At 59.5% G+C, this 23,950-nt stretch overlaps 1 protein-coding gene across 5 annotated transcripts in view; it reads right to left on the reverse strand.

Annotated features, from left to right (window-relative positions):
• Positions 1-310: 310 nt before the first annotated feature.
• The window catches only part of TOM1 (target of myb1 membrane trafficking protein), a 43,339-nt gene continuing 19,699 nt past the window's right edge, over positions 311-23,950 (reverse strand). For 4 of the 5 annotated variants that reach the window (XM_086712387.1, XM_086712385.1, XM_086712384.1 and 1 more), the window contains 15 exons: positions 23,612-23,696; positions 20,250-20,328; positions 19,232-19,381; positions 18,775-18,909; positions 18,508-18,654; positions 15,554-15,670; positions 13,434-13,567; positions 11,841-11,874; positions 11,438-11,531; positions 10,445-10,565; positions 6,174-6,249; positions 3,495-3,548; positions 2,323-2,382; positions 1,288-1,327; positions 311-1,206 (listed from right to left, as the gene is read on the reverse strand). In XM_086712387.1, coding sequence (XP_086568513.1) covers positions 1,052-1,206; positions 1,288-1,327; positions 2,323-2,382; positions 3,495-3,548; positions 6,174-6,249; positions 10,445-10,565; positions 11,438-11,531; positions 11,841-11,874; positions 13,434-13,567; positions 15,554-15,670; positions 18,508-18,654; positions 18,775-18,909; positions 19,232-19,381; positions 20,250-20,328; positions 23,612-23,649 — 1,434 coding nt within the window. In that variant the 5' untranslated portion in view covers positions 23,650-23,696 and the 3' untranslated portion in view covers positions 311-1,051. The remainder of the gene's footprint in view (positions 1,207-1,287; positions 1,328-2,322; positions 2,383-3,494; positions 3,549-6,173; positions 6,250-10,444; positions 10,566-11,437; positions 11,532-11,840; positions 11,875-13,433; positions 13,568-15,553; positions 15,671-18,507; positions 18,655-18,774; positions 18,910-19,231; positions 19,382-20,249; positions 20,329-23,611; positions 23,697-23,950) is intronic. The other variant, XM_086712383.1, reaches the window with a different exon arrangement.

Here is a 23,950-nt window from a genome sequence, read left to right on the forward strand (position 1 = left end):
TACCGTCTGCAGCCGCTCCTCTATGATCACTGTTGCAGGACAGGAGCTGGCCCGAGGGGGGGACAGCGAGTGTGGAGGTGCCCTCGGGATGGAGGGCGGTCGCTCAGGAGAGCGATGGGGCGAGTCGAGGCTGCAGCCCGTGTTGTGAGGCGTGAGGGGGCTGCACCTACCTGCACGCGGTGCTGCCCAGTGCCGCCACCCTGCTTGTAGAGGGCCCTCTCCTGGATGCCCCTAGCCCGGCCCGGCCCGGCCCAGAGCAGTCCTGGTCTCTGGTGATGCCAGAAAGACACTTCCCACCTGGAGACTCAACAGCGTTGCCAGCAGGGTGCTTTCCTACCTTTAATTGGGGCTACAAAAGGCACCTCTCCCAGTACAAGAAGGTCAATCAACAGGTGGGTGGGCCCAGTGCCCGGTGGAGCCCTGACCGGGAGGAACAGGAGGAGGATGATGGAGGAAAAGGCAGTGGAGGTCGTGGGGGGCCACAGGTGCTCCAGGAGCCTCTCCTTGCGGCCTGGGGCTGCTGGGGTCTCGCCCCCACCACACGCAGCTTCGTACGTGGACAGCGTGCGGCTGGGCAGAGGCCCCCACAGCTGGCCCTCGACAGCTAGCCAAAGCCTTTGGGGTCCACGAGGCAGGGGCCGGGGAATGGACCGGAGGCTGCAACAGAAGCTTCTGCTGCCTCTGGCCTCCAGCCAGGCCTCGACTGGCAGTGTGGAAAGGGTCCAGGGAGGGGATCCCCTAGGACAAGGGGTCACATCCGGGCAACCAAGCGGCCGGCCTGTCTCAGCAAAGTAGTGGTCGGTTGGGGTGGGGAAGGAGGCAGGAGTGGCCAAGATCCCAATGTAGAGCTGACTCGTTACCCCGGTTCATCCAGCTGTCTCTCCACGGCCCAGGCGGCGCGGCCACAGCAGGGTCAGCCTATCCTCGAGGCGAAGAGGAGGGGGTAACAAGCCATCCTCAAAGCAGCCTTAACACCGAAGGAGGGAAACAGGCCCCCGTCGGGGACTGTGGGAGCAGCGGGGGCTCAGGCTGCAGGTGCCAGGCCCCACGCTCATAAGGCAAACAGCATGTCCTCATCTTTCTCCTGGGTCTTCTTTCGAGGGGCAGCGCCACGAGGGGGACCCAGGGGCCCCTCGGCCGAGGGGCTGGAGAGGTTGGGCAACCGATCGGCTGCTTTGGCCCGTTCTTCCAGGAACTTGTCAAATTCTAGAGGAACGAGACAGAGGGGTTGGGGGGCGGGTTCCGAGGCCAGGGCGGGGGAAGGGGCGGGCGGGCAGGGCCTACTACCTTCGCTGGTGACGCCCTTGGGCTCCTCCGTGTCATTCCCCTGAGAAAGCAGAAGGAGGAGGAGGTTAGCCACAGTCGTCTGGGGGCAGGCGGAGTGGGCCCAGGACCTGAACCTTGTCCCCACTCTTCCCCGAGCTGCAGCCCTGGGTGTCACCTGACTGCTCTGAGCCTCAGTTTCCCGCTTGGTAGAACTGGTTGTCGGGAAGCTAAAATGGAATATCAGACTGCCAAGCCCAGGCTGTGGGGCCCAGCGGGTCCACAATAAACACCAGTTCCTTTTCTTCCGGTGTGTAGATGGTGAACCCACTTGCCCTTGTGGCGGGAAGGGCCCCAGAGATGGAGGCCACGTGTGCTAAAGTTGGGAGTGGGGGGGTGCCTCCTGCTACCACCAGGCACGGACCCCCGCGTGACCTCGGGCGGAAACACCGTCTTGGCCGCTGGCAGAAGGCAGCCTCTGGGCCTGGGAGCGTCCAGGCCCTTGGTCCTTGGTGCCCAAAGGTGAGGTGGCAGGTGCAGGGGGAGGGGCCCTGGACAGGAGAGCCGAGGCTGGCCGCCCTTGCCGCTCCCTGGGGGCCGCGGGGCTCTGCAGACGGTCTGGGCCCCTGCCTCCTCCTAGGCTCGGCACCCCTCAGGGCTGCTCATCAGCTTCCTGGTCTGGAAGATGGCGCCGCTGGTGGAGCTTCTCAGAGGCACCGGAGGGAGGGCCCCCCGAGCTGGTGCAGGCGCAGGGCTCACCACTGTGACGGCTTCCCTCAGCCCATCCTGCCTTTCCTGTCTCGGGTTGAGGCTCCTGGGGCCCGCGGTGACAGCACTCTCAGGAAAGGCTTGGCCCCAGCAGCTGTGAGGCGGAGGCCTCTGAGGAGAGTGCCTGGGAGAGGGCGGGCGGCTGGCAGGAGGTGTCCCACATTGGCGCTCCCCTCCTCACCAGCTGCTCACCTGCCCCTGTGACCAGTCACTTCCTCATGAGCCCGCTGTTGGTGGGTGGGGAGGAATGTGTCCCAGCCTCTGCTTCTGGGCGGGGCGAGGCCAACTTACCACGTCAGTGGACAGCCACTGCTCGATGTCCTCCATGAGGCAGGCCTGGGTGACGGGGATCTGGAAGGAAGGGCAGGGGTGGGGTGGTGAGGGCAGTGCATGGGGTGTGAAGGTGGAAGGCCCCATCAGCTGGGGGTCTGCTGGCTGGGCGGCCTGTGGCTGTCACCCTCACCCCTGAGTCTCTTCATTTACGAAGTGGGGCCAGTTGGACATGCCCCACCCCCTTCTGGGGGGTTGAGATCCTGGTATATCCCCTTCAAGATGGCTCCTGCCCGTCTGCTTAGGACCCACAATTCTGCCCACTGTGCCAGGCTGTGCGCAAGGGGATGCGGGGCCGGGCGCTAGGCAGGGGGTCAGGGAGGGGGCTCCTAACAGCTGGAACCTGAGGAAGAACGGATCTCCCCACTACTCACAGGGACTTTCGTTTTGGGCCACAAAGACATGGGCTCTGCCACAAGGGTCCTGCACTGGGGCTGGGGGCTTCCTTCTACAGTGTGAGGACCCAGTTGGAGGCTTTGGGGACAGAGTCCGAGACTGCCCTTTCATACAGCGTGGCTTGGGCAGGTCACTTGTCTGACCTCGCTTCTCTCACCTTTAGAGGAGGGAGCACACGGTCCCTACCGTCCAGGCTGCTGTGAGGGGACAGGAGGTGATGGGTAGGAGTCTGGCACAGAGCAGACGCTCAAGAAAGGCTAGTGACCGCTTTGTTACTTTGGGAAAGAGAGTGAGAGTGACAGTCCTTCTCCAACCCAGCCAGTTCGGTCCCCAAGCTCTGTCCCCAGCACCTGAGAACCCCGGTGGCGGCAGAAGCGCCCAGAGCAGAGAGAGCAGGTGCCTACTTCCCGGAAGCAACAGCAAGGGCTCTGGGCAGCGTGCACCTGTCCCTCTCTACCCAGCCCAGAACCAGCGAGCCCCGGTCACCTCCCAGCTGCCAGAGGGGCCACCCCTCTGTCAGACGTTTAACCCAATGAGCCACCCAGGCTCCCCGAGCAGCTTCCATTTTGTAAGGTAATTCTTGATTTCAGCTCAGGTCAGGATTGTCACAGTCACGGTCTGTCACAGTCTGGCAGCTGGGGCTCATTCGGTTAAACTGTCCTGTGACAGTCCCACCCCGGGCGGGACTCCTGCCAGTGGCAGCCTCCGCTCTCTGGGCCAGCCTGGCCTCTCCTCACCATGCCTTGTCTCATCATCCAGTCACTGAGGCTCTTCTCAAGGCTGCCTCCCATCTGGGTGAGAAAGGGTCAGGCTGAGGGTGGCGGGAAGGCCAGGGCCACTGGTATGCTGGCAGCTTTCTCCAATGTGGACGCCCCTTTCAGGTCGGGAGTCCCGTTACCACCTTAGGAGGCTGTGTGTGTGTGTGTGTGTGTGTGTGTGTGTGTGTGTGTGTGCGCGTGGCTGTGGAGGCTGGTGCTGTGGGGGCAGGTGAGGGGGGACAGGAAGCAGTGGAGGGTGTCTCACTGGGATGAACCACAACAGCCCTGGGACCCCAGGGTCCTGAATGCACCGGGCAAGTCTCCTCCTTTTCCACAACGAGCCTGGGAGCGGCCCGGGCAATCCCGGAAGGGCTGAGAAGGCAGCCATTAACCAGTGTGCTGGCCGCTAGGGGCTCTGATGGGTACCCCAGGATTAGAACGTTGGTTTGCCCAGTCCCCTCATGTTTACTGATGGGACAATCAGTGTTCCCTAGGGCCCCAGAGATGAGGAGACTAGAGTCCCGGCTCCCAGCTCGCCGGCCCCCAACTGCCTCCCCCACCCTGGACAGACCCGGCACAGGGCCCGGGGCACGCTGTCCGGCAGCCGCAGTCACGGGACTTGTGAACCCCGGGGGCAAACACCGGCTGCCAGGACAGCTGGCACTTCCCGTCCCGACAGCTTAACGGGAGGAAGCCTCCCCACCACCCGGCCAGACTCATGCACCTCGGGAGCAGGTGTTTACGGACAGTTGTAAGAACATCACACCCTGACGCGGGCAGAAGCTGCTTCAATCTCTCAAGTGATCAGAGAGGAATAAACAATGATTTACCAACTTCCTCTTTCCTGCAAGTAGAGGTGTGTGTGTATTTCCTCCCTGTGGCTGACTGAAGGTGGTGTAGGAGCCGGGAGACCTGGGTTCTAGTTCCTGTCATGCCCGGGGTTGCTCCGAGCCCCGGGGCGGGGACACCTGTCTCTGGGCTGCAGTCCTTCATCTGCAACCGGAAGGGGTGCCCGTGCAGTTCGCCTCTGCCCACGAGGGGTCAGGTGGCCTGAGAGGGAAGTGCTTCCGGACGGCTCCCAGAGCCTTCGGATGCATCTGGAATCTGGAAGCCAGATTTTCTGGAGTGTCCACCTCCGTTCCTTAGAGCTGTGCAGGCCATCTGGGGCTCCCGCTCCCGGCACTGGCTATGGAGCCAGGACTGAGGACTGTGAGGTGTCGAGCAAACTACCTCACAATGCTGAGCCTGGGCTTTCTCGTCCGTAAGTGGGGAAAGCCACACAGCAGCACCAGGGAGACTGAACGCTTCACTCTGTGCCAGGCATCACGCTAAGGATGTTAACCTCTGCTGCCTCACTTGCCCGGCCTCTCGATCTCAGTTTTCTCATCTGTAAATGGGGATAACAACATGACCTAAGGGTTTGTGTGATGGCTCAGAAAGGCGGGCTGTAGGGTGCCTGGCACAGGGCACGGCTGTGACAGATGGCCACTTACAAAGGAAAGTAGCCGGAGGCCCTGAGACGCAGGTGCAAATGTGCTGTGCTTGGTGCTGGGTCACATGGCACACACGGGAGACGTCTGACTCTCTAGCTGGTCTTGCCTCCACGGTGTTCCAGGTCTGGTTCCGCTCTGACTTGGGAATGACTCCTGAGACGCTGGGGATGCCTTTGGGGAGTCGCCAGGACCCCCCCACCCACTTGTATACTGGGCAACTTCCACTCCCTCCTAGCTGCTCTCCCAGCTTCCATGCTGGTTCCTTCTAAAATGGACAGAGAAACGTGCCCCTCTGCTCAAGCCTGGCCGTGGCCTCCACCTCACACGGTCCTCCTGGCTACCCGAGGCCCTCTGGTCCCTGCCGCCCCTCAGGCTTTGTCTCCTGTCGCCCAGTCCCACCTGGCCTCAGAAGCCTGTGCTGTCACCGGCCATCTCCCTTCATTGCCCCCTGCCTCTCCGACTCCTGGGCCCAGCCGTTTCTAATCACCTCCCGAGGAGCTACTCTGTCCATTTACTGAAACAGAAACTCCCCCCACCCCAAGGGCATCTAGAACAAATCCAAAGGGGTGAGAATTGTGCTTGGAGTTCCTGCCAAGGGGGAGGGGTCACCCACAGAGCGTGTGCAGTGCCGGACATGTGGCTATCACTCCATACGCCGTCAGCCAATTGGATGGAATGAAAATGGCACCCCTGGAGGCCTCCCTGAAGTTTCAGGGTATGTCCTCTTGTCCCCCCTGTCCCCACTCCTGCAAATAACAGGTCTCCAGGGAGGCGGGGAGGTACAATGCTGATGGAGCTCTAACTCTGCCGAGCCCCTTAACATGCCCTCTCGCACACCCCACTGTAAACCGTGCTACGGGTCAGCAGTCTGTCCGCGGACACGCAGCTGGGAAGCCAGGCTGCGGGACTCTGGGCTTTCTGAGTCCTTGCTCTAGCCCTTCCTTGCTGTGTGAACTTGGGCAGGTGACTTAACCTCTCGGACTGCTTCCTCAGCTGTGAAACGGGAGGTGTCACATTAGCTACAAGGGGCCAGTGACGGAACCAGATGAGGAGAGGGATGTGTCACGTTGGGGCCCAGCACATGGTGGGTGGGGGTGTGGGACCGGGGGGCAAGCATCCTCTGGCCCTCCTTCCGGACAAGGTAGCAGCAGGACCCTCTGCTTACCGCTCCAGTGTTCTGCTGCCGGGCATCCAGGGCTCCAGCCAGGCCGTCTGTTGCTTGGGGGGCTTCGTATTTCACCCTGAAATGTAGAGGCCACGACCATGAGTTCTGCCCTGTGGCACCAGGCGTGCTGACCGAGGGCGGGATGCACGGGTGGGCAGGGGCGAGCTGGACTCACATCCTGTGTGGCCCCGGGTGGTGCCTGGACAGGGGGCAGCGCAGGCCTCAGGACGGGCTCCAATTCTGCAGGCCCACCCGCCCGCCGGCCCGCCTGCCTGCAGACGGTAGACCCGGGCTTAGACGTGTGACCATGACAGGCAGCCAAGGCTGGAGAAGTGAGGGAAGGTGGCGCTGGCCAAAGGCCACGAGCAAGCTCACCAATGGCTCTCATCGGATCCGGCCAAACTCGAGGGATGAGAAACCATGCCAGTGCCCCATCCCCATGGAGAATTCCCACCTCCAGACCCTTCTTTGAACAGCTTCCTCTTTTTTTAAAATGTTCATTTTGAGAGACAGAGAGAGCGGGTGCAGGGGAGAGGCAGAGAGGGGAGGAGAGATTCCCAAGCAGGCTTCACGCTCAGCACGGAGCCCGACGTGGGGGTAGATCTCACGACTGTGACAATCCTGACCTGAGCTAAAATCAAGAATCAGACGTTTAACCGAATGAGCCACCCAGGCTCCCCGAGCAGCTTCCATTTTGTAAGGTAATAAATCGTGGTTCTGTACGAGGCTGCCTTTGGATGGAGAGTTCCATTCGCTGTCGTAGACACACGTGCAGATGGCTGGGCGGGGCGCCATCCCACATGGTGCCATCCTGCGTGGCGCCCCAGCAGGAAGCTCTCCCCTGCCCCGTCTTGGCTGTGCTGGGGGATGGGGCGCCTGGATGGCTGTTGGTTAAGCATCTGACTTTGGCTCGGGTCATGATCTCATGGCTCGTGAGTTCAAGCCCTTGCATGGGGCTCTCTGCTGTCAGTGCAGAACCCGCTTCAGATCCTCTGCCTCTCCTCTCTCTGTCCCTTTCTCTACTCTTGCACTCTCTCTCTCTCAAAAATAAAAAAAAGAAAGAAACACTAAATGTCCTGGGGGATGCCACCAGCTGGGCGGGGCAGAGAGGGCAGGGGCTGAGCACAGGGAAGGTGTTTGCTGTGTGTGAGGTGAGTCACGGGGAGTGAGAGAATAAGGCAGGAGTCAGGGGAAAGCTGTGTGGCAAAGGACTGGGGTGAGAGGGGGGTCTCTCCTGCCTGCTACAGGGGGACGTCAGAGGCGGCCTTGGGCACTCAGCCCTGATTCTTGGAAGGAGCCGCTCTTCTCAATCTGGAGCGTCAGCTGAAGGAGGTGGGGCCTCGGCACCAGCTCAGTCCAGTTCTGAGGGGAAGAAGTGAGCTGCAGAATCCCCATCACAAATGGAAAGCCCTGAAGGTCCGGTGTGGGGGGGCGGGGGGTGGTGTCGGGCAGCTCGAGGCTTCAGGAACCCGAACCCTATCGACCGAAACCCTTGCGATGCCAAATGGCCTTCCTGGGAATGGGGGAGACTGGCACTTCAAAGGGCCTCTGGGGAGAAGACCCCCAAATTCCCAGGCAGCCATTCTGAGGGCACTGGAGTCCACTCCCTCCTGTGGAGGCGGCCGCAAGAGTGCCATCATGAGCTCAACCCCCAGTTCCGCAGCTCCTGCCCATCCCTGGGCTAGGGATGATCTGCAGGGCTGGGCTGGAGCCAACCCGAAAGCCAGGGTGGCGGGCGGTGTGCTCACGCCCTCCTGGAGCTTGGTATCCCCGGCTGAGTCCGGGCCCTGAGAGCTGGTGAGGAGGAAGTGATGTCTAAGACTGAGCCATGCATCCTGCCCACTCCCGGTATGGAAGTAGCCCCCTTGCTGTCCCTCCTTCTAAGACATGGCAGGTGCATTGTGGAAAAAGGCAGAATAAGGCATGTTCAGACCTAGGAATATACAGAAATCAATGCTTTTCTTCACTCAGAAGAACAATACATTCTTTCCTAGTTACGCCCTCGCCCCCACCTCTGCTTTTCCGTCTCTCCTGCCCCCACAGCCCTCAGGCCGAAGCTTGGCCGTCCCCCCGGGGCCATGCCTGCAGCAGTGGAGGCGAAGACACCCGGGATGGAGGAAGCTCCCGCAAGGCCCACGCCCAGGCCCAGCCGCAGATGCTGGGCCGGGTGTCTCCGAAGGTTGTGGTGAAGCTGGTGGGCAGGGACTGGCCCGGGGGCCACTTGGATGACAGCGGCACTGGGGAGGAAGCGCAGTGTGTCCCCAGGATGACAATACACAAGAGCATCCTACTTCCAGCAAAGCCTGGCTAGGGTGCGTCTGGCTCAGAGAGATGCTCCCTGTCGCTGTCCTTGGCCTGGTCGGCTGGAGAGGCCACGACTGTGCCACCTGGGGCTGGGGTGTGGCTGGCAAGGAGCTGGTTTCCTGGTGAGCAGAGGCAGAGCTGGCGCAGGCTGGAGGGAAGCAGGAGCCGGGAAGGCAGAAGGAGGTGTGGGCCAGACTCCAGGTGGGCAGAAAAGGCCTCAGAGGATTCAAGAGGCTCCCCCCCCCCGGGGGGGGGGGGCAGGGCAGTCAGGCGGGCCCGGGGCGAGAAGACCCAGCAGAAGCCTAGGGGAGGGACCACCAAGCGGAACAAAGGAAAGAGGAACTTGACACCAGGGCATTCTGGTCCCTGCCACGTGCTTTCTGCTGAGGTGGAAACCAGTCCCCAGGGACCCAGGGAGGGCCTGCAGGGGACCCCATGACGTGAGAAGGCCCAAGATGTCCCCTCCCCTCCCTCCACCCCAGCATCTCACGCTCTCCCTGCCTCTGAGCCTTTGCACACGCTGCTCCTATGGCCGGAAACGGCCTTCCCGACTCCTTATCCCCGAGGTCCAGGCCTGAGCACCCTCTGCAGAGCCACCTGCCACCACGTGTGTGTCCACAGTGCCCGGCACCCCCATCCAGGGCGGCCATAAGCACCGCATGGCGGTGGTGTGTGCACCTTCCTCCCCATGAGACTGCGGGAGCCGGGGACGCCTTCCTCTGCCCCCCAGGGCCTGCTCCTCAAGGGAGTAACAGAGCAACAGCAAGCCGAGCCGGGCTGGTGAGCCGGGCCGACTGCCAGGGGCTCTCCGGCATGGCCAGCATGCTGCCTGCTGGGGCCTAGCGGGCGGGCGGGCGGGCGGCCCTCCCGGCTGCACATCCCAGTGGACCCATTAGCTTCCACCCGCACAGTGGCTTCTCCGTGCCCCAAACTCCATGGCAACTGTGAGCTGCTGGTCCGTGAGCACTGGGCCTCGTGAGCGCAGACTGCCCAGACTAAAAACGCTGCTCGCAGCCCAGGGTTTGGTCCGGGCGGCAGGCAGGGCCAGCTGCAGCCTATCAGATTTGACCTGGATGTGTGGTGTGGACAGGGCATGGCTGGGCCCTCAGAGGCCCACTGACAGTTCCCAAAGACAGGGCAAGGAGGGAAGGCCAAAGGCCATTCAAGTGACCAGAATGACCACCGGGGAGGCTGGGGCATCTGCTGAGGGAGCCCCTTAATCCAGAGCTTTCCTTGGCTGTAAATCCTGGCTGCCTGTGGCGCAGTCCAGGGTCCTGAGCAAAGGGCTGAGAGTACCAAGCAAACTGCTTCCCCTGCCAAGCCTGTGTGGGGCCAGTCCCGAGACGTCGAGGCAAAGGGCCTGCCGTGGCTGCCGAAAGCACCTCCCTGAAAACACCAGCTCAGCAAAGGACAGAACCCCAGCCCTGGGGCAGAGGGAGCAGACCCAGGTGGGGCAACAGGGACTTCTTGGGGCATTAAGGGTGGCTAGGCAGCAACAGAAATGACTAGACAAGTCCCTGAGGTTTTATCAGGGATCTTCTCTGCCTGCCCTGGGGGGTGTGGTGGGGAGAGGCCGGGCAGGACACTGTTTGGGGACAAGCAGCCCTGGGCTCCCATCCTAGTGCTGCCACATATCAATGGTCTGACTCGGAGCAAATGACTTGGCCTCTCAGTGCCTCAGTTTCCTCATCTGATCAGATTATGTGAGATTCTGGCACACAGTTGTTCATCAAACCACAGGCGTCCCTTCTTCCCCCCAGGCCTGCTCGTGGGGCACGAAGTCTGCCTCTGGGGCCACTAGGGACTGACCTAGGGGGTGGGAGCTCTGCCATCCCGAGGGGCTGCAGACAGCAGACTGTGTGTCCCTCCACACGGCGTGCCACGCAGCTGGGTTCAGGGGCCCGGAGAGGCTCTGCCCTGATGGGGAGCCCGCAATGCAGGGGACAGGGTGGGGCTGGGCCACTCACTCTTTTCGTTGGTCAGCCAGAGAGCTGCCGCGGGTCAGCGCAAACATGTCAAACTCGCCTTCCAGTTGGCCCGAGGCCTCCAGAGACTGCAGGCCAGCCCTCACGCTGCTGGAGCCCAGGTCTGCAGAGACAGAAGGGGACATGAAGGGCCCTGCACACTGGGCAGCGGCTGAGCTGCTAGGCCCAGGGACGGTTCTGGAGAAGCAGGGGGGCGGCGGGGGTGGGTGCGGGGCGGGACAGCGCAGGTATCCGGATGGGGCAGCCAGGTCCCTGCTGGCTGAGGGGCCGTGGGTACGTGACTTCCTCTCCCTGAGGTGGAGTCACAGTCCCCCTCCCCGGGGCAGCTGTGAGAATGAGTAAAACGCTGCCCACCGCATCTGGCACAGGACATGGCTGTGCGGTGGGCTGGCGATCACACGCGCAGCTGGGTTTTCCAGCAGCCTCACATTAGTGATTCAGAACGGGCTCTGACATACTTCCTGGGCTCAGCACAAGCAGGCAGCCAGCGGCGTGAAAACCAATCACAGTGACGATGATGGCACCTGCTAGCGTGTCCCGGGAGCGCACCCCGGGCCTTGTGCGACCTGGGGCCCTTTCATGTGTGAGCTTACTCAGTCCTCGCGACGGCCCACGAGGAAGGGCCCATTCCTGCCCTTTACACAGGAGAGGGGGCGGAGGGCGTTCAAGCGACTAGGCCAAGCTCGCCTCGATGGCTCAGGCCACGGAGAATTCAGTGTCGAGGGGCGACCACAGAACAGGGGGCCCCTGAGGCCCGGGGAGCTCAGGAGCTGTGGGCTGTGAGGGGAAGAGCCCCACGTGTTTGGTCCTGGGTGCCCGACCTCGCAGTGGGGTTCAGCCCAGCGAGGCGGGGTCTGGGCCAACGCTCTGCTGTTGGCGCTCTGGCCCCAAACTGGGAGGAGGGCACCCCCAAAAGTGAGGGGTGCCCGCAGCACCGTCATGTGCCCTCAGCCAGAACCCCCACCCTGAACTTACTCATTCCCGCCAGCTGGGATGAGAGGCTGCTGGTGGCCGCCTGGTCAGGGCCCATGTCAATCAAGTCTGCCGCTGCCTCGGCCTCCTGCGGGGCCTGGGGAGAAGGGAGTTGCCGCCGTTGCTGGGGGACATGCCACCAGGGCCCTGGCAGCTCTGTCTGGGAATGAGGGAGTCTTCCCTGCTCTGTCCCTAGCTCAGTTGCACCCCCTGAGGGGTTGGGAAGCCGGCATTAGCTGGTGGCGGGGCCTTAGTTACCTTAAAGGGACAGTGACATAAAAAGTTAGAAGGGGACTTCTCTAGGAGTCTGGACAAGAGGGCACATCCCGTGCAGGTTGTCTGGGGAGGGAGCCCTCCTCTCCCACATCAGCACGGGCATGATCTGGTCATAGAAAAGCGCCTTTACCTTGCCGGTCTGGCCCGTGCGGAACCGTTCAAACCTACGAAGACAGAAACGAGCCGAGTCAGAGAGACAGAGAGGCCCCTGAGCACAGCCCAGCCCGGGCAGGGTTCCTCACACTGCAGGCCTCCCAATCCCCCTGGCGGGTCACAATTAGGGTGACAGACCCAGTTTACGCCCGGGATGCGTATCCCTGCCGGTGTATCCCTGGGGGACGGGTAACAGTGCCCCTCGTTCACTGGCAAGAGTGTCCCAACTGGAATTTTTGACTGCCTGCCCACTCCGGTCGTGACCGGCACACACACAGGGACGGGCCAGGACAGACAGGAAAATGCGGACGCACGGCACACGGCAAAGATGAGTTCTGTTCCCTGAAACGTTCCCGACATGCCAAGGGGCTGCTGAGGTGGGCGGAGAAGGCCGTGGTCTGCTGAGTGCTGGCCCTGTCACTTACTGAGTGACGGTGGGTACATTAACGTCCCTTCTGGAGCTCGGCCTCGTCTTTTACAAGGGGACGACGGTGGAACCTGCCTCCCAGACGCGAAGCCCCGGCGAAGACTGAGTATGACCATGGACTAGGAGGCAGCAGGCATAGGATATCAGGCCGGGCCTGATGCCTGTGGGTGTCAGGGGGTCCCAGTCATCCCCAGATTGGGTCCTTGGGCCACCTCAGCCCACACCCCAAAATGGCAGAAAGGGACACTTCTATTCCACTGAGACAACGAGCAGGAGAGGCCGCGTAGACGTGGCCCACGGCAGCCCCGCCCCACTCTCAAGGGACTCAATCACCTGTGTGTTGATGGACAAAGATGTGAGATGAACAAGGGCTGGAGAAGGCTGGAATAACTGTGTTGTGACCCAGGGACCCCTGGTTGCTAAGTGCATCACCCCATAGGGCAGGTACCGCCGTGGACCTCGTTTTCAGATACAGAGAGCCTCACACCCCTTCTCTGTATTAGCACCTGAGTGCCCTCTGGGGAACTGCTCCTCCCCCATCTCCTTGTGACCCTTCAAGGGCCCCTTTTCCCTTCTCCACCCAGTGGGAATGACAAAGCTGAGCCAATCAGCTTCTCTTGAACAGAATGACACAAAGTGGGCAACTGTGCGGGGCCCATTTACTGATGGCAGCACCCTGGGGACGTGGCCTGGGAGTTTCTGCCCCCAGTCCCCAGGGCCGCCCTGGGATCTTTCTTTCCTACTCTGCTGGGAGGCCTCACTGTTTCGCTCTTTTCTGGATTCTGAAAGCTTCCCATTTCATAAAGGCTATTCTTTTAATAAATTATTTTCCTGCCTAAGTGAGCTGCTTGCAGTGTGAAGTCAAAGAGTCAAAGGGCCGTAATTAAGTCAAGTAACTGGTCCACAGCCCCAGAGCCAGGCAGTGGCAGAGTGAGCAAGGACAGACCAGGCCCACACGCAGGGACACGGCAGCAGGGTAGACCCTGGCAGGGAGAGGAGAGGTGGCTGGAAGGCTGGGCGGACTTCATGCCCCCCGGGGAAGGAGACAGCTGAGGACATGCCGGGGAAGGGGGGAGACCACAGGAGGTCAGACGGTGCGAACAGGGAGCCAGGGGAGGGAGAGGGCGGGGGCGGCCGGCCTACCGTTCGTGGCGCAGGAACACGTTGTTGAGGTTGTCGTTGACGATGAGCAGCTCCTCCGTGAGCTGCTCATTGGCGATTCGGGGAATGAGCTCCAGGACCCGCAGCTGCATGGCTCGGCACGTCCTATTGAGCTCCTGAGGAGGCAGGAAGGGAGATGGCCATAGTCCCTGGGCCCAGAGTGAGGCCATCGCCAGGGGCCGGGCCCCAGCCTTTGTGCCGCCTTGGAGGATGGAGGGGTTTCCAAACCGGACTCCAAGCTCCCAGGACAGCTTTCGGGGTTCCGCAAACAAGCCTCTGGCTCCCACGTCCAGTGTTCTACACCAATACTGAACATGCAGGAGACAAGTAACATGTGAGGCGGGGCTGCTGGCTTAACCTGGCTGCATGCAGACTTGGTATTATGGTTCCAGCCGCCACTTTTGCTCAGTTGAAAAACCAAGACCCCCAAGGGGCCGGTGAAACAAATCGCCATTTCTCTGGGTGACGGGGATCTTTCTGTCACCAAAACCTAAATAAATGAACTAGAGGACTCCAGCTGTTACCTGCGAACCCCGATTTTGAATTTCTGCCTCATTGTTTCCACTAATTTCTTTTTAAAGACTTCTTTACTTTGGAATAATTTCAGATCTGCAGAAATGTTGCCAAGGTAGTCGAGTTCCCGTAACCCCTTCACCCGGCTTCTCAGTTTGGCATTTGTCAAAGATGTGAACGCCAGCCCAGCCCTATGAGCTCAACTCCAGACTTTCTTCCAGTGTCGCTGTTTTCCCACTAATGTCCTCCTGTTCCAGGACCCCCCATGGCACTGAGTCGCCATGTCTGTGACCGATCTGTAATCAGCAAGTTACATGTTGAAACTCCTTTGGGAAAGAAAGAAAAAAAAAAAAAAGCCACAGCATTCGAAGTTCTTCCTTTGTAAGACTGACTTCTTCTTTCTTCAGGTACCTGTCACAAGGTGGACAGGCGCCTGGGTCGAGGTCTTGAGGTTCAAATGGTCGTCAGCACTGCTGACTGTGGCCACGTGCTGGCACATTCCTCCTAGAGGCCCCATGAAGACCAGACACTGCCCCGACATTGACCTGGGTTCTCTTTCAGACCCTGTTACCCACCCCCTCTGAGGATTTCCTCATCTGCCTTTACTGTGGGGCAGGGAGGGGCCGGAGCCACTTTCAACACCCTGTGGGCCTCCCCTCTCTTCCTCCTGTGACCAAGCACACTTGTGGCTTTGTTCCCACTTCCGTACCCACCCCTCTCAGCAGCCGAAAAGCAGCAGCTGGAGCCAGGCTCCTGGGCTCGAGTTCTGCTGCTTACCAGCCACATGACCCTGGGCACATTCCATGACCTCTCTTTGCCTCAGTTGACTGATCTAGAAAATGGGGATAATGAGAGAACCCGTCTGCTGCTGGGTGCGGTGAGGACGGAGTGAAGAATGAATGCGTATCAAGTGTTAACATCAGAGCCTGGTGTGCAGGAAGTGCTCATTGCTTGTGAGCTGTCCCCATGTCAACCCAGCACTCACACCTGGTGATTCCTGGGCCTTGGTCGCTGCACCCCCCCATCCCCCTCCCCCCCCCCCCCCCCACTGCCTGCTTTCTTGGCACCTCTGTGAACTGACCTCCACGGCTGGGGTGGTGCCTTCAGTGGCTCCCAGCTGGGGATGGGACTGCGGGAATACATGTGACATATGGAGAGAAAGCCGGTGGCTTGCACCTGCCCCAGGGCCCGAGACCACCTGCTCTTTACTCTCAACGCCGGCGCTGCTCCCATACCTGCCTGCAAGCTTCAAATTCTGGAAGGGGGGAAATCCCACCTCCAAGCTTCTCCTCAATACCATTGACTGGGGGCCTACTCGGAACCAGGCCCAGGGCTGGTGTTTTACATGCAAAGCCTTATTTAATTCTCATGTCACACTCAGACCTTAAAAGCTCTTATGAGAACAATCTTACAGATGAGGAAGCTGGGGCAGGAGGGGCCATTTTGTTCCCACTAGAAAATGGCAGTGCTGGGGTCCAGAGTCCCTGGTTTTAACCCCTCCCACTGTGACCAAGGAGTTCAGAGGAAGTCACGAAAGCTGCAGTGTGGGTGGGGGAGAAATGTACGTGGACCGCTGGGCGCTCGCTCACCTGTAGCAGCTCCACGTCTGCAGGCTCTGCCTGGGTGGGGACCAGCTCCGTCAGCATCTCTGACATCACCCTCACGTTCCCACTCACCATCTCGAGCTCGCTGCGTAGCTTCCCAATCTGAAACACACCGTTGGCCCTGGTGAGAGAGGCCAGGGGGCCAGGGCCGCTGCTCACGAGGAGAGGCTGGCGCCATTAGCCCAGGGGAGCTGACCCGCCAGGACCCTTTTGGCTCCTGGGCCACAGCGCGGCACGAAGAGGCCTGTGGTGGGACTGCCCCACCCCCCCAGAGACCCCCTCACAGAGGTCTACCGACCGTTACCATCTCCAAACTGGGGAGCCTGGTTCAGGGAAGGCCAAAAGGAAAGAAGCTGAAGGTAAATGCACCACAGAGTGCGGCTGCAGGGCTCCAGCATCTCCTGGGGCCAAGATGGCAGCTAACGAGGCCCTGGAGGGCAGTTCCCCGCCCAGGGGAGAGGAGGGAATCAGCAGGCCGGCTTCCTGCCTAGGATGACAGCTTACTCCCCTCTCCTCTCCTGTGAGGACAGGACTTGCTCCTGGTCTGCTCCTCCTGGTCTGTTCTGGTGTCCTGGGCTCTTTCAAGCATGAGTGCCACGCCCCACCTTGAGTGTGAAACTCAGATTTAGCACTTGTTAAAACCATGTTAGCAGGTTTTCAGTGATCAAAGGGTTCCAGGGTGTCAGCTTGGGGAATCAGCATAAATCAGGCTGCACAGTCTCCACATGGGTGAGGTGGCGAAGGGCCACTGGTCCAGTGTCTTATGCTGTGGGGCTCTGTGGGGTGCTTGGTCTCAGGAACTCTGCGGACACTGCGAATGTCTAGTAAGGCATCAATATGAAAATCCTTTTTTTTTTTTTTTAAACTTAAAAGATTTTTGAGAGAGCGAGCGAGCAAGCATGGGTGGGGGAGGGGCAGAGAGAGAGGGAGACAAGAGGACCTCAAGTGGGCTCCATGCTGCTGACACGGAGAGAACCCAATGCGGGCCTTTAACTCACAAGCTGTGATACCATGATCCGTGCTGAAGTTGGACGCTCAACTGACTAAGCCATCCAGGCGCCCTGGTATGGAGGTTCTAAAATTAATCTGGACGAAGAACCTTGGCCATGGAATACCTTATGGGTCCAGTTATTAAGTGGCTTACGTTCTGAGAACTGCATGTGACCTAGCTGATTTCAGATTACGAGAGTCAGTATATAAATTTACGATGCCTGTGACAGCAGCCACCATTTATTAACCACCTACCAAATGCCAAACATTTAACTTTTGTTGCTCATTAAACTTCACCACAATCTTACGAGGCACGTATCATTATCCCAGCCTTTACAGATGAAGAAATGCGGGTGCAGACACAGGTAGTAACTACGGGTCACAGACACCTTCCAAACCCCAGGACATGTTTGGTACATTTGGCCGATTTAATGAACACTCTTGGTATAAATGAGTGGAAAGACTACTGACCACAAGCCCAGTGTGTCCGGGTCCGATGGGACCTAATTACAACAGAGTCTGGGAGTGATACCACTGGATGCCTGGAAGCTTTAACATGCCCCAGGAGACAAGCGGGGAGCTGGAAACTAAACACCGCCTACTCAGTTTTGTTTAACGAGAACCTTCTTACCCTGGATGTCATCAGGCTTAATCCACGCCGACGTAAGACTTCAGGCAGAAAGGTTAAAAGCATAACTAGGCTGCGTGAAATTTGGATCACAGGGTGATTTTACAGGTTTTATACCACTTTAATTGTATGTCCAGTTAGGAAAACTTTTCTAGTAATATTTGTGACTCTGGGAGGTGATTTTATAACTTATTGTGAGATACCCAGTACAGAAGCTTCTCTTCAGATAGGTTGGGGTGTGAAGGGCTGCTGGCAGGTTTGTTCATAAGTCCAGATGAGACAGTACAGGAGATTAGTGGGTCCACTCTGGAAGGTCAAGTTTCACTTTGTTTCCATCACAGACCTGTGTCTCTCTTGCCAGTATCTTTAACAGCTAAGCTTTCACGTGTAGCTGGTACGATGGGTCTAAAGTTCATAACACACCTCAAAAGTGGGCATGCCGACAACACAAGGCCTCAGCTCACACCCCAACAGCCACGTCTAAAATGGGGGCACACTGGGGCGCCCGGCTGGCTCAGCCAGTAGAGCATGTAGCTCTTAATCCCAGGGTCGTAGGTTCAAGCCCCATGCTGAGTGCAGAGATTACTTAAATAAATAAACAAACTTAAAAATAAATAAATGAAATGAGCATGTATCCAGCTTATTTTGGTGACGGCTGCAGATATCCCTTGGGGGGCAGGCGGCTTTGCCAGGTGGCCTTGCCCCCCACTCCAGGAGGAAGAAACTGAGGGACAGAAGCTAAGTCAGTGTGTCGTGAGTCTGGTTACCCACCAACACTACTCACAGTGCTATTCAATCCTGCAGCGCTACTCAAGGAGCCCCGGCCCCTGGAATCTTAACACTGCACCCCAAACCTTCTTCTTGGAGCTCTGTGGGAAGCATCATGGGTGCAGAGCAAGGGTTTAAAACATTTTTTTGTGCAGATGTGTTAGAACTGTTTTTAGCCAGAACCTCTGTTCAGATGAAATCGTATTTGAGCACATAAACAAACCACCCAAAGACGACGAAGACGCTGTTGCCGAAGGGGCCACCTACTGGGCACTTACTCTCCCCGGTGCTGCCTGAGGGGCTCCGTGGGGCACACACTTTGGAGAACAGCCGAGGTGCAGGACCGAGTCTGCTGGGAGTCAGACAGACTTGAGCTTGAATCCCACCACCATCTCTGACGAGCTGTGCGGCTCTGGGCAAGTGAGTTTATCTAAGTCTCGTCTTTGAAACAGGAAGAATGATACATACCCAGTGGGGCCACTGTGAGGATAGAAATTTCCATAACGAGAGGGGCCCTCCCTGCCCCGCGTGGCTCTGACTCAGGCTTGTTTACCTGCTCAGGGGTTGGCGTGATGGGTGTGTCACTGGGGAGTGCGGCCGGGACGGGCAGGGGGGCGGTGTGCTGGGTGGAGTCTCCTCCGTGGCTGGCATCAGTGCCCACAGAATTCTGCCCTGATGGCGCCTCTGAGCTGAACACGGTCTAGAGGGCAAAAACCGGGATCAGCGAGGTGGGCAAGGGCGTCAGAGAGCAGCTGGGGAAACTGCTTGGTAATTCCCCCACCTGCCCTCCCCGCTGCTCCCGCGGGATGAGTCTCCTCACCCTCTGGGGTGTGTGGATGGGCGACAGCATGTCCAGGTCGGTCATCGGGAAGTCCAGGCCCTTCCTCCGCAGGTCCTCGTAGACGGCGACCACACCCGTCAAGTCGGGCGAGCTGCGGAACGCGTCAGCCCAGGACTGAGAGGGGACAGGGGGACACGGCCGGTAACTACTGCTCGCCATCTCCCCCGCGAGCCCACCTATCCGCCCCCAGAGAGCAGAGATGCCCTGACTCGCTGGTCCTCGGACCGCCACGCCCACGTAGCCCCCGCCAAGCCCCCTCCCCGCACTCAGAACCTCTAGTCAGCGGACACCAAGACGGCCCCACGTGAGAAGGAGCTGGAAGCAGATGGAAGAGCAGCGATGGTGGGGGCGCCTTGCTGCCCGGCCAGGCCCGAAGCTCTCTCCCCACCCCGGAAGGCGGCTGGCACGGAGCTTGGCCCGGCCTGCCTGCGCTCACCTGGATGAGGTTTAGCACCTTGTCGTGCACGATGGTGGGTGGGTTGTTCTTGGGCAGGATCGTCCTCACCAGCACGCCCTCCACAAAGTCCTGGCTGGCCACCAGCACGTGGAAGCGGTGCCCGCAGTTCTTGACGCAGGTTTCCAAGACCTGGAGGCCGTGAGGGGCCCGTGAGCAGGAGTGCCCAGGACCCTTGCACTCGGCCTCCATCCCGGAGGAGAGGCTGAGTACGGGAGGGGCCCCCTCAAGTGAGACCCTGGAACACGGAGAAGTGGGGACAGTGCCCCGGCTCGGGGGCTGGTGTGCCCACTAGTGGCCCCTCACCGAGTGGCCTCAGCACCCACAGAAGCCTGTCCTGAAGCTGCTTCTGAGCCGAATACAGTCTGGAGGGAGGGTGGCTCTCCAAATGGAAACCACAGTGAACTTCCATAATCCCATGGTGACCCTGCAGCCCCAGGACCAGGCGCTGAACTTCCCTCCTCGTTTCTTGTTCTGCCTTCCTGGCTGGAAGTGCCCTGCTCTTTAGCTGGATTCACCTGACATAAGTGCTGCTGGGGACCCCGGGACAGAGTGCTGTCTCCACTCGCAGCCAAACCCCTCCGACAGCCAGGATGCCCCCTCTCGCCTGGCCCGTCCTTGGCCACCGGCATTTGTTTTATGCACACTTTCCAGGGCATCCAAGTGCCCAATTTGCCCGGCCAGGCTTTCTGCCCTGCTGAGCTCTGGGTTCACCGAGCTTCTGTGTCACTTGGCAGGTCCTCTGGCACGAGCTGTCCGTGACTGGGTCTGGAGGGATGTGGGCCTCAGGGTGTCTGCTCCCCATGCCAGGAAGTTGGAGAGAACTTTGCCAAATGGCCACTCTGTGTCTGCCAACACTGTAGACAGGACAGCGCTTTGCCCACAGACCTTTCCTTCTCAACCCCTGGAAGAGGAGCCCCAGGGTGGCTGGGAGTCCTGCTAGGCCTGGGGGAGGTGTGGCTCTACCATGGAGGGACAGACGGATGGATGGGGCACTCACCGTGAGAGCCAGCATCACCTCGTGGAAGTTCTTATTCCCTACAATTCTTTTCTTCACTGCTCGGAAGGCATCTTTGGGACTGGGCACAAGAAGGACAAAAGGAAGGATGCGCTGAGGAATGGAACCTTCTTATTCAACACATGGGGCCACCTACCTAAGATCAGGAAGCCCTGGAAAATGGGGCTGGTTCTGTCTGTCCATCCGTCCGTCTGTCCATCCATCCATCCATCCATCCATCCCATCCATTCATCCCATCCCATCCCATCCCATCCAAGCCAGCCACTCATCCATCTTTCCTGTGTCCTGTTTCCTGCTGAACACACAGGTTCTAATCACAATACAAACTGCCTGCCCTGCCAAAGTCCTCAGTAGGGCATGAATACTTGGCAGAGATTCTCCAGATCCCTTGCACCAGAATCCTCTTGGGGGGAGGTATGAGGGTTTGTTAAAAACGCAAAACTGGGGCGCCTGGGTGGTGCAGTCGGTTAAGCGTCCGACTTCAGCCAGGTCACGATCTCGCGGTCCGTGAGTTCAAGCCCCGCGTCAGGCTCTGGGCTGATGGCTCGGAGCCTGGAGTCTGTTTCCGATTCTGTGTCTCCCTCTCTCTCTGCCCTTCCCCCATTCATGCTCTGTCTCTCTCTGTCCCCCCAAAAATAAATAAACGTTGGAAAAAAAAATTAAAAAAAAAAACCCGCAAAACCCAGGGCTCCCACCCTAGGTCCCTGAACCAAGCTCTCCCGGGATCTGTATACTCATCACACCCTCAAGGATTCCTGATACACACTGGGGTTTATAAACGAATAACGTGTGGGCAGAGTCCTGGGGCCTCATCCTGGCCACCTCCTCTCTCCACCCACACTTCCACTCAGGTCTTATTAAGTAGTCACACATGCTGGCACCATGCTGGGTGCTGGGGACACACTGGTGAACGTGCGGGTCTGCTCTCAAGGACCACATGACCAGGGAGACCCACATCACTGTGGGAAAGAAGGGGGGCCCGCAGTAAGAGTGAGTGGGTGTCAGGGGAGTCCTCTCTGGGGTGACATCACGGCTGGGCGTGAAGGATGAGATGGAACCAGCTGAGGGGAGGAGGGAAGTGGTTCAGGCAGAGGCGGGAGGGACTGGATGGAGGCCGTGCGGGGAGGCGGAGGGAGAGGCTGAAGAGGCCCAGGCCATCCCGGTAGGGAGGGTGGACATACCTTGTGCAGGGGGAGCCCTGAAGGCTCTGCTGGCAGCCTGCCCTCCCTGCCCCATCTGTCGCCCAGCCCACGCACGCCGGTGGCCTCACCCCTACGTCCTGTCCTTCAGCTCTGTGCAGGTGAAATCAATGTTGCCCCGATGCTCTGGCCTAAAAGCCTTTGTGGCCCCCAACTTCCACGTCTAAAATCTGCCTCGCCCACGACTCCCAGTCCCCCATCTCCCTGGTGCGCACTGTCACACGACACCCACCTGGGGCTCCCTGGCTGAGAAGATGCCCCCCAAAGAGGGGGCACCGTGTCCTCTCTTGACACTTGGCCTCCCAGAGCCCCGTACGCTACAGGAGCATGAGCAACATTTCCTAGGCTGGGGAGTGGCCCCTGGGCCTGTCCTGCTGTCTGCCAGACATCTGTCTGTTCAGTGATGAGCCCGTCAAGAGCGGGTCAGGAAAGTCAGGAACCCCGACACGGGTCCCGCCACACGAGCGAAGGCGGCAGGCAAGGTGGAGGAGAGAGGCCTGTCAAGGGTGTGATGGACACACAGGACACGTGGGGTGAGGGACCATGGTCCCTGACAGGGTGGGCCCCTGTCCCAGAAGGGTGGGGGTAGTTTTCAACCAATGCCCTGGGGCAGGCCGTCACCCTCGAAAGGGACTTGTTTCCACGTTTCAGAGCGGCCCAGAGAGAGGGCACAGCACTGGGAATCAGAAGTCCAGGCTTGTGTGCCATTGCTGTGGGCCTGTTGCGCTCAGTACCCGGCTAGGAGCCCAGACTGGACGGCAGGGAGGCCACAACCCACTGGGGGGTAGACCTAGACCAGAGATTCAAGGCCAAGGGTCACATCTGCTCTGCCCGCTGCTGGGTCCCTAAGGCCTCGTGCAGTGCCTGGAACACAGGAAGTGCTCAAGTCAACAGCATATGCGCTTGAACCCAAGTACGCACGAGCCCCAGTTCTGCCAACGCTTATAAGGGAGATGGGGACTTGCCTCTCCAGGGGGTTTGTGCAGCCCCAGGCCCTCTCAGGGGCTCCTTGAGCCTGTCCGCCCCCCATCTTTTATCTCGGTGGCCCTGCCGTTGCGGTCTGCCCCCTGCTGGGGATGCTGGAAGGTGCCGGTAGCCACTGTGTGCTGCCCTCGGTGCTCCCTGCCTGCTGCCCGCTTCCAGCTGCCTGGGCTCACTTTCCCCACAAAGGGACCATTTGGGTGAGAAGGACCCCGAAGACCAGCTGGATTATGCCAGTGAGAAATGGAGAGCGAAATGAGGTCCCCGCTCCAGCTGTTGATTCTGATTTCTCAGATCGTTCCGTACTTCCCGATGACTGTGGTCCCACCTCTTCCCACCCTTCCTGGGTTCTCCTGAGGACAGTGACCCTGCTTTCCCTCTCTGCTCCCCTCGGGACTTTGGGCTTACTGCTGGAAGAATCTAAAGAGATATTTGCCTCTGATGACAAAGACCTAGGGGGGTACAGTGACTTGCCCAAGGTCACACAGCTGGTCAGAGAGTGCTAGTCAGAGACCAAGAGCCCAGACCACGATGCCTCCTCCACAGCATGTGTCCTGGGGTGACCTGTGTACCAGAAATGCTTGGCAGAAGCTAATGCCGATGGGCTCTCAGTTCTGCTTCATTGTCACTGCCTTCTCCACGTCCCCTGACCCCCTCAGGCCCCCTCCCCTGCTGGTTCCAAATCTTAAGGAAATGAAAGTCTGTTCTCGCTCACAGAGAAAGCTGGGAGTCTCCCTGCCCCTTCTAGCCCATGTGGTGCGGAACAGTGCTTGGGGCCATGTCCCAGTGCTGGGAGCCACCAGCTGGCCGCGTCCCATGAGGATGTGGCCCAGGTGATGTCCTAAGAGGTCCAGTTGGCCAGGCTGTGACCTGAGAGAGGCCGTGTGGGCTGGTAGCCCCCCAAGGGCATCTCTGGGTCCCCTGTCCATCTCATGACAGCATTGGATGGAATCTTTGTTCCAAAATGTCTAAGATGTCACACTCCTGCCTGGGGTGGGACTCAGAGGACCTCTGCAGCCCTCGTGGCACGGAGGACCACAGGAGGGTCTCCCCTTGCACTCCAGGAGGGGTGGGAATGGGGAGGGGCTATGTGGCAAGAGGCAGGCTGCACTGCGGCTGGCTGGCCGACCGTCCCCCACCCCCCGCCTCGCCTGCGGGCCTCACCCTTCCTCAGTCTCGTTGATGATGTCACAGATCTCCATGTTGAGGGCCCAGTCCTCGCTCTGCAGGGAGCCATCTGTAGCCTTCTCTGCGGAGGAGAAACCACAAGTTACACGGTGTGGGGGGTCCTGGACAGGCAGACTCAGCCGTGTGCAGGTGTGTGGTGTGGGACGCGGCGGGAAGGGCCAGAGAGGAGAAGGACGATGGGTACTTTTTGGGGCCTCAAGAAGGACCAAGTGGCGTGCAAACTGTTACCTACCTTGTTCCGTTTTGTCATTTAATTGTTTTGGTTTTTGGCTGCATTTTATAGTCTTCTTTTTTTTTTTAAGTTTTATTTATTTA

This window comes from Puma concolor, chromosome B4 (assembly GCF_028749965.1).
Source record: "Puma concolor isolate L17-30 chromosome B4, mPumCon1.1.hap2, whole genome shotgun sequence".
NCBI lineage: Eukaryota > Metazoa > Chordata > Mammalia > Carnivora > Felidae > Puma > Puma concolor.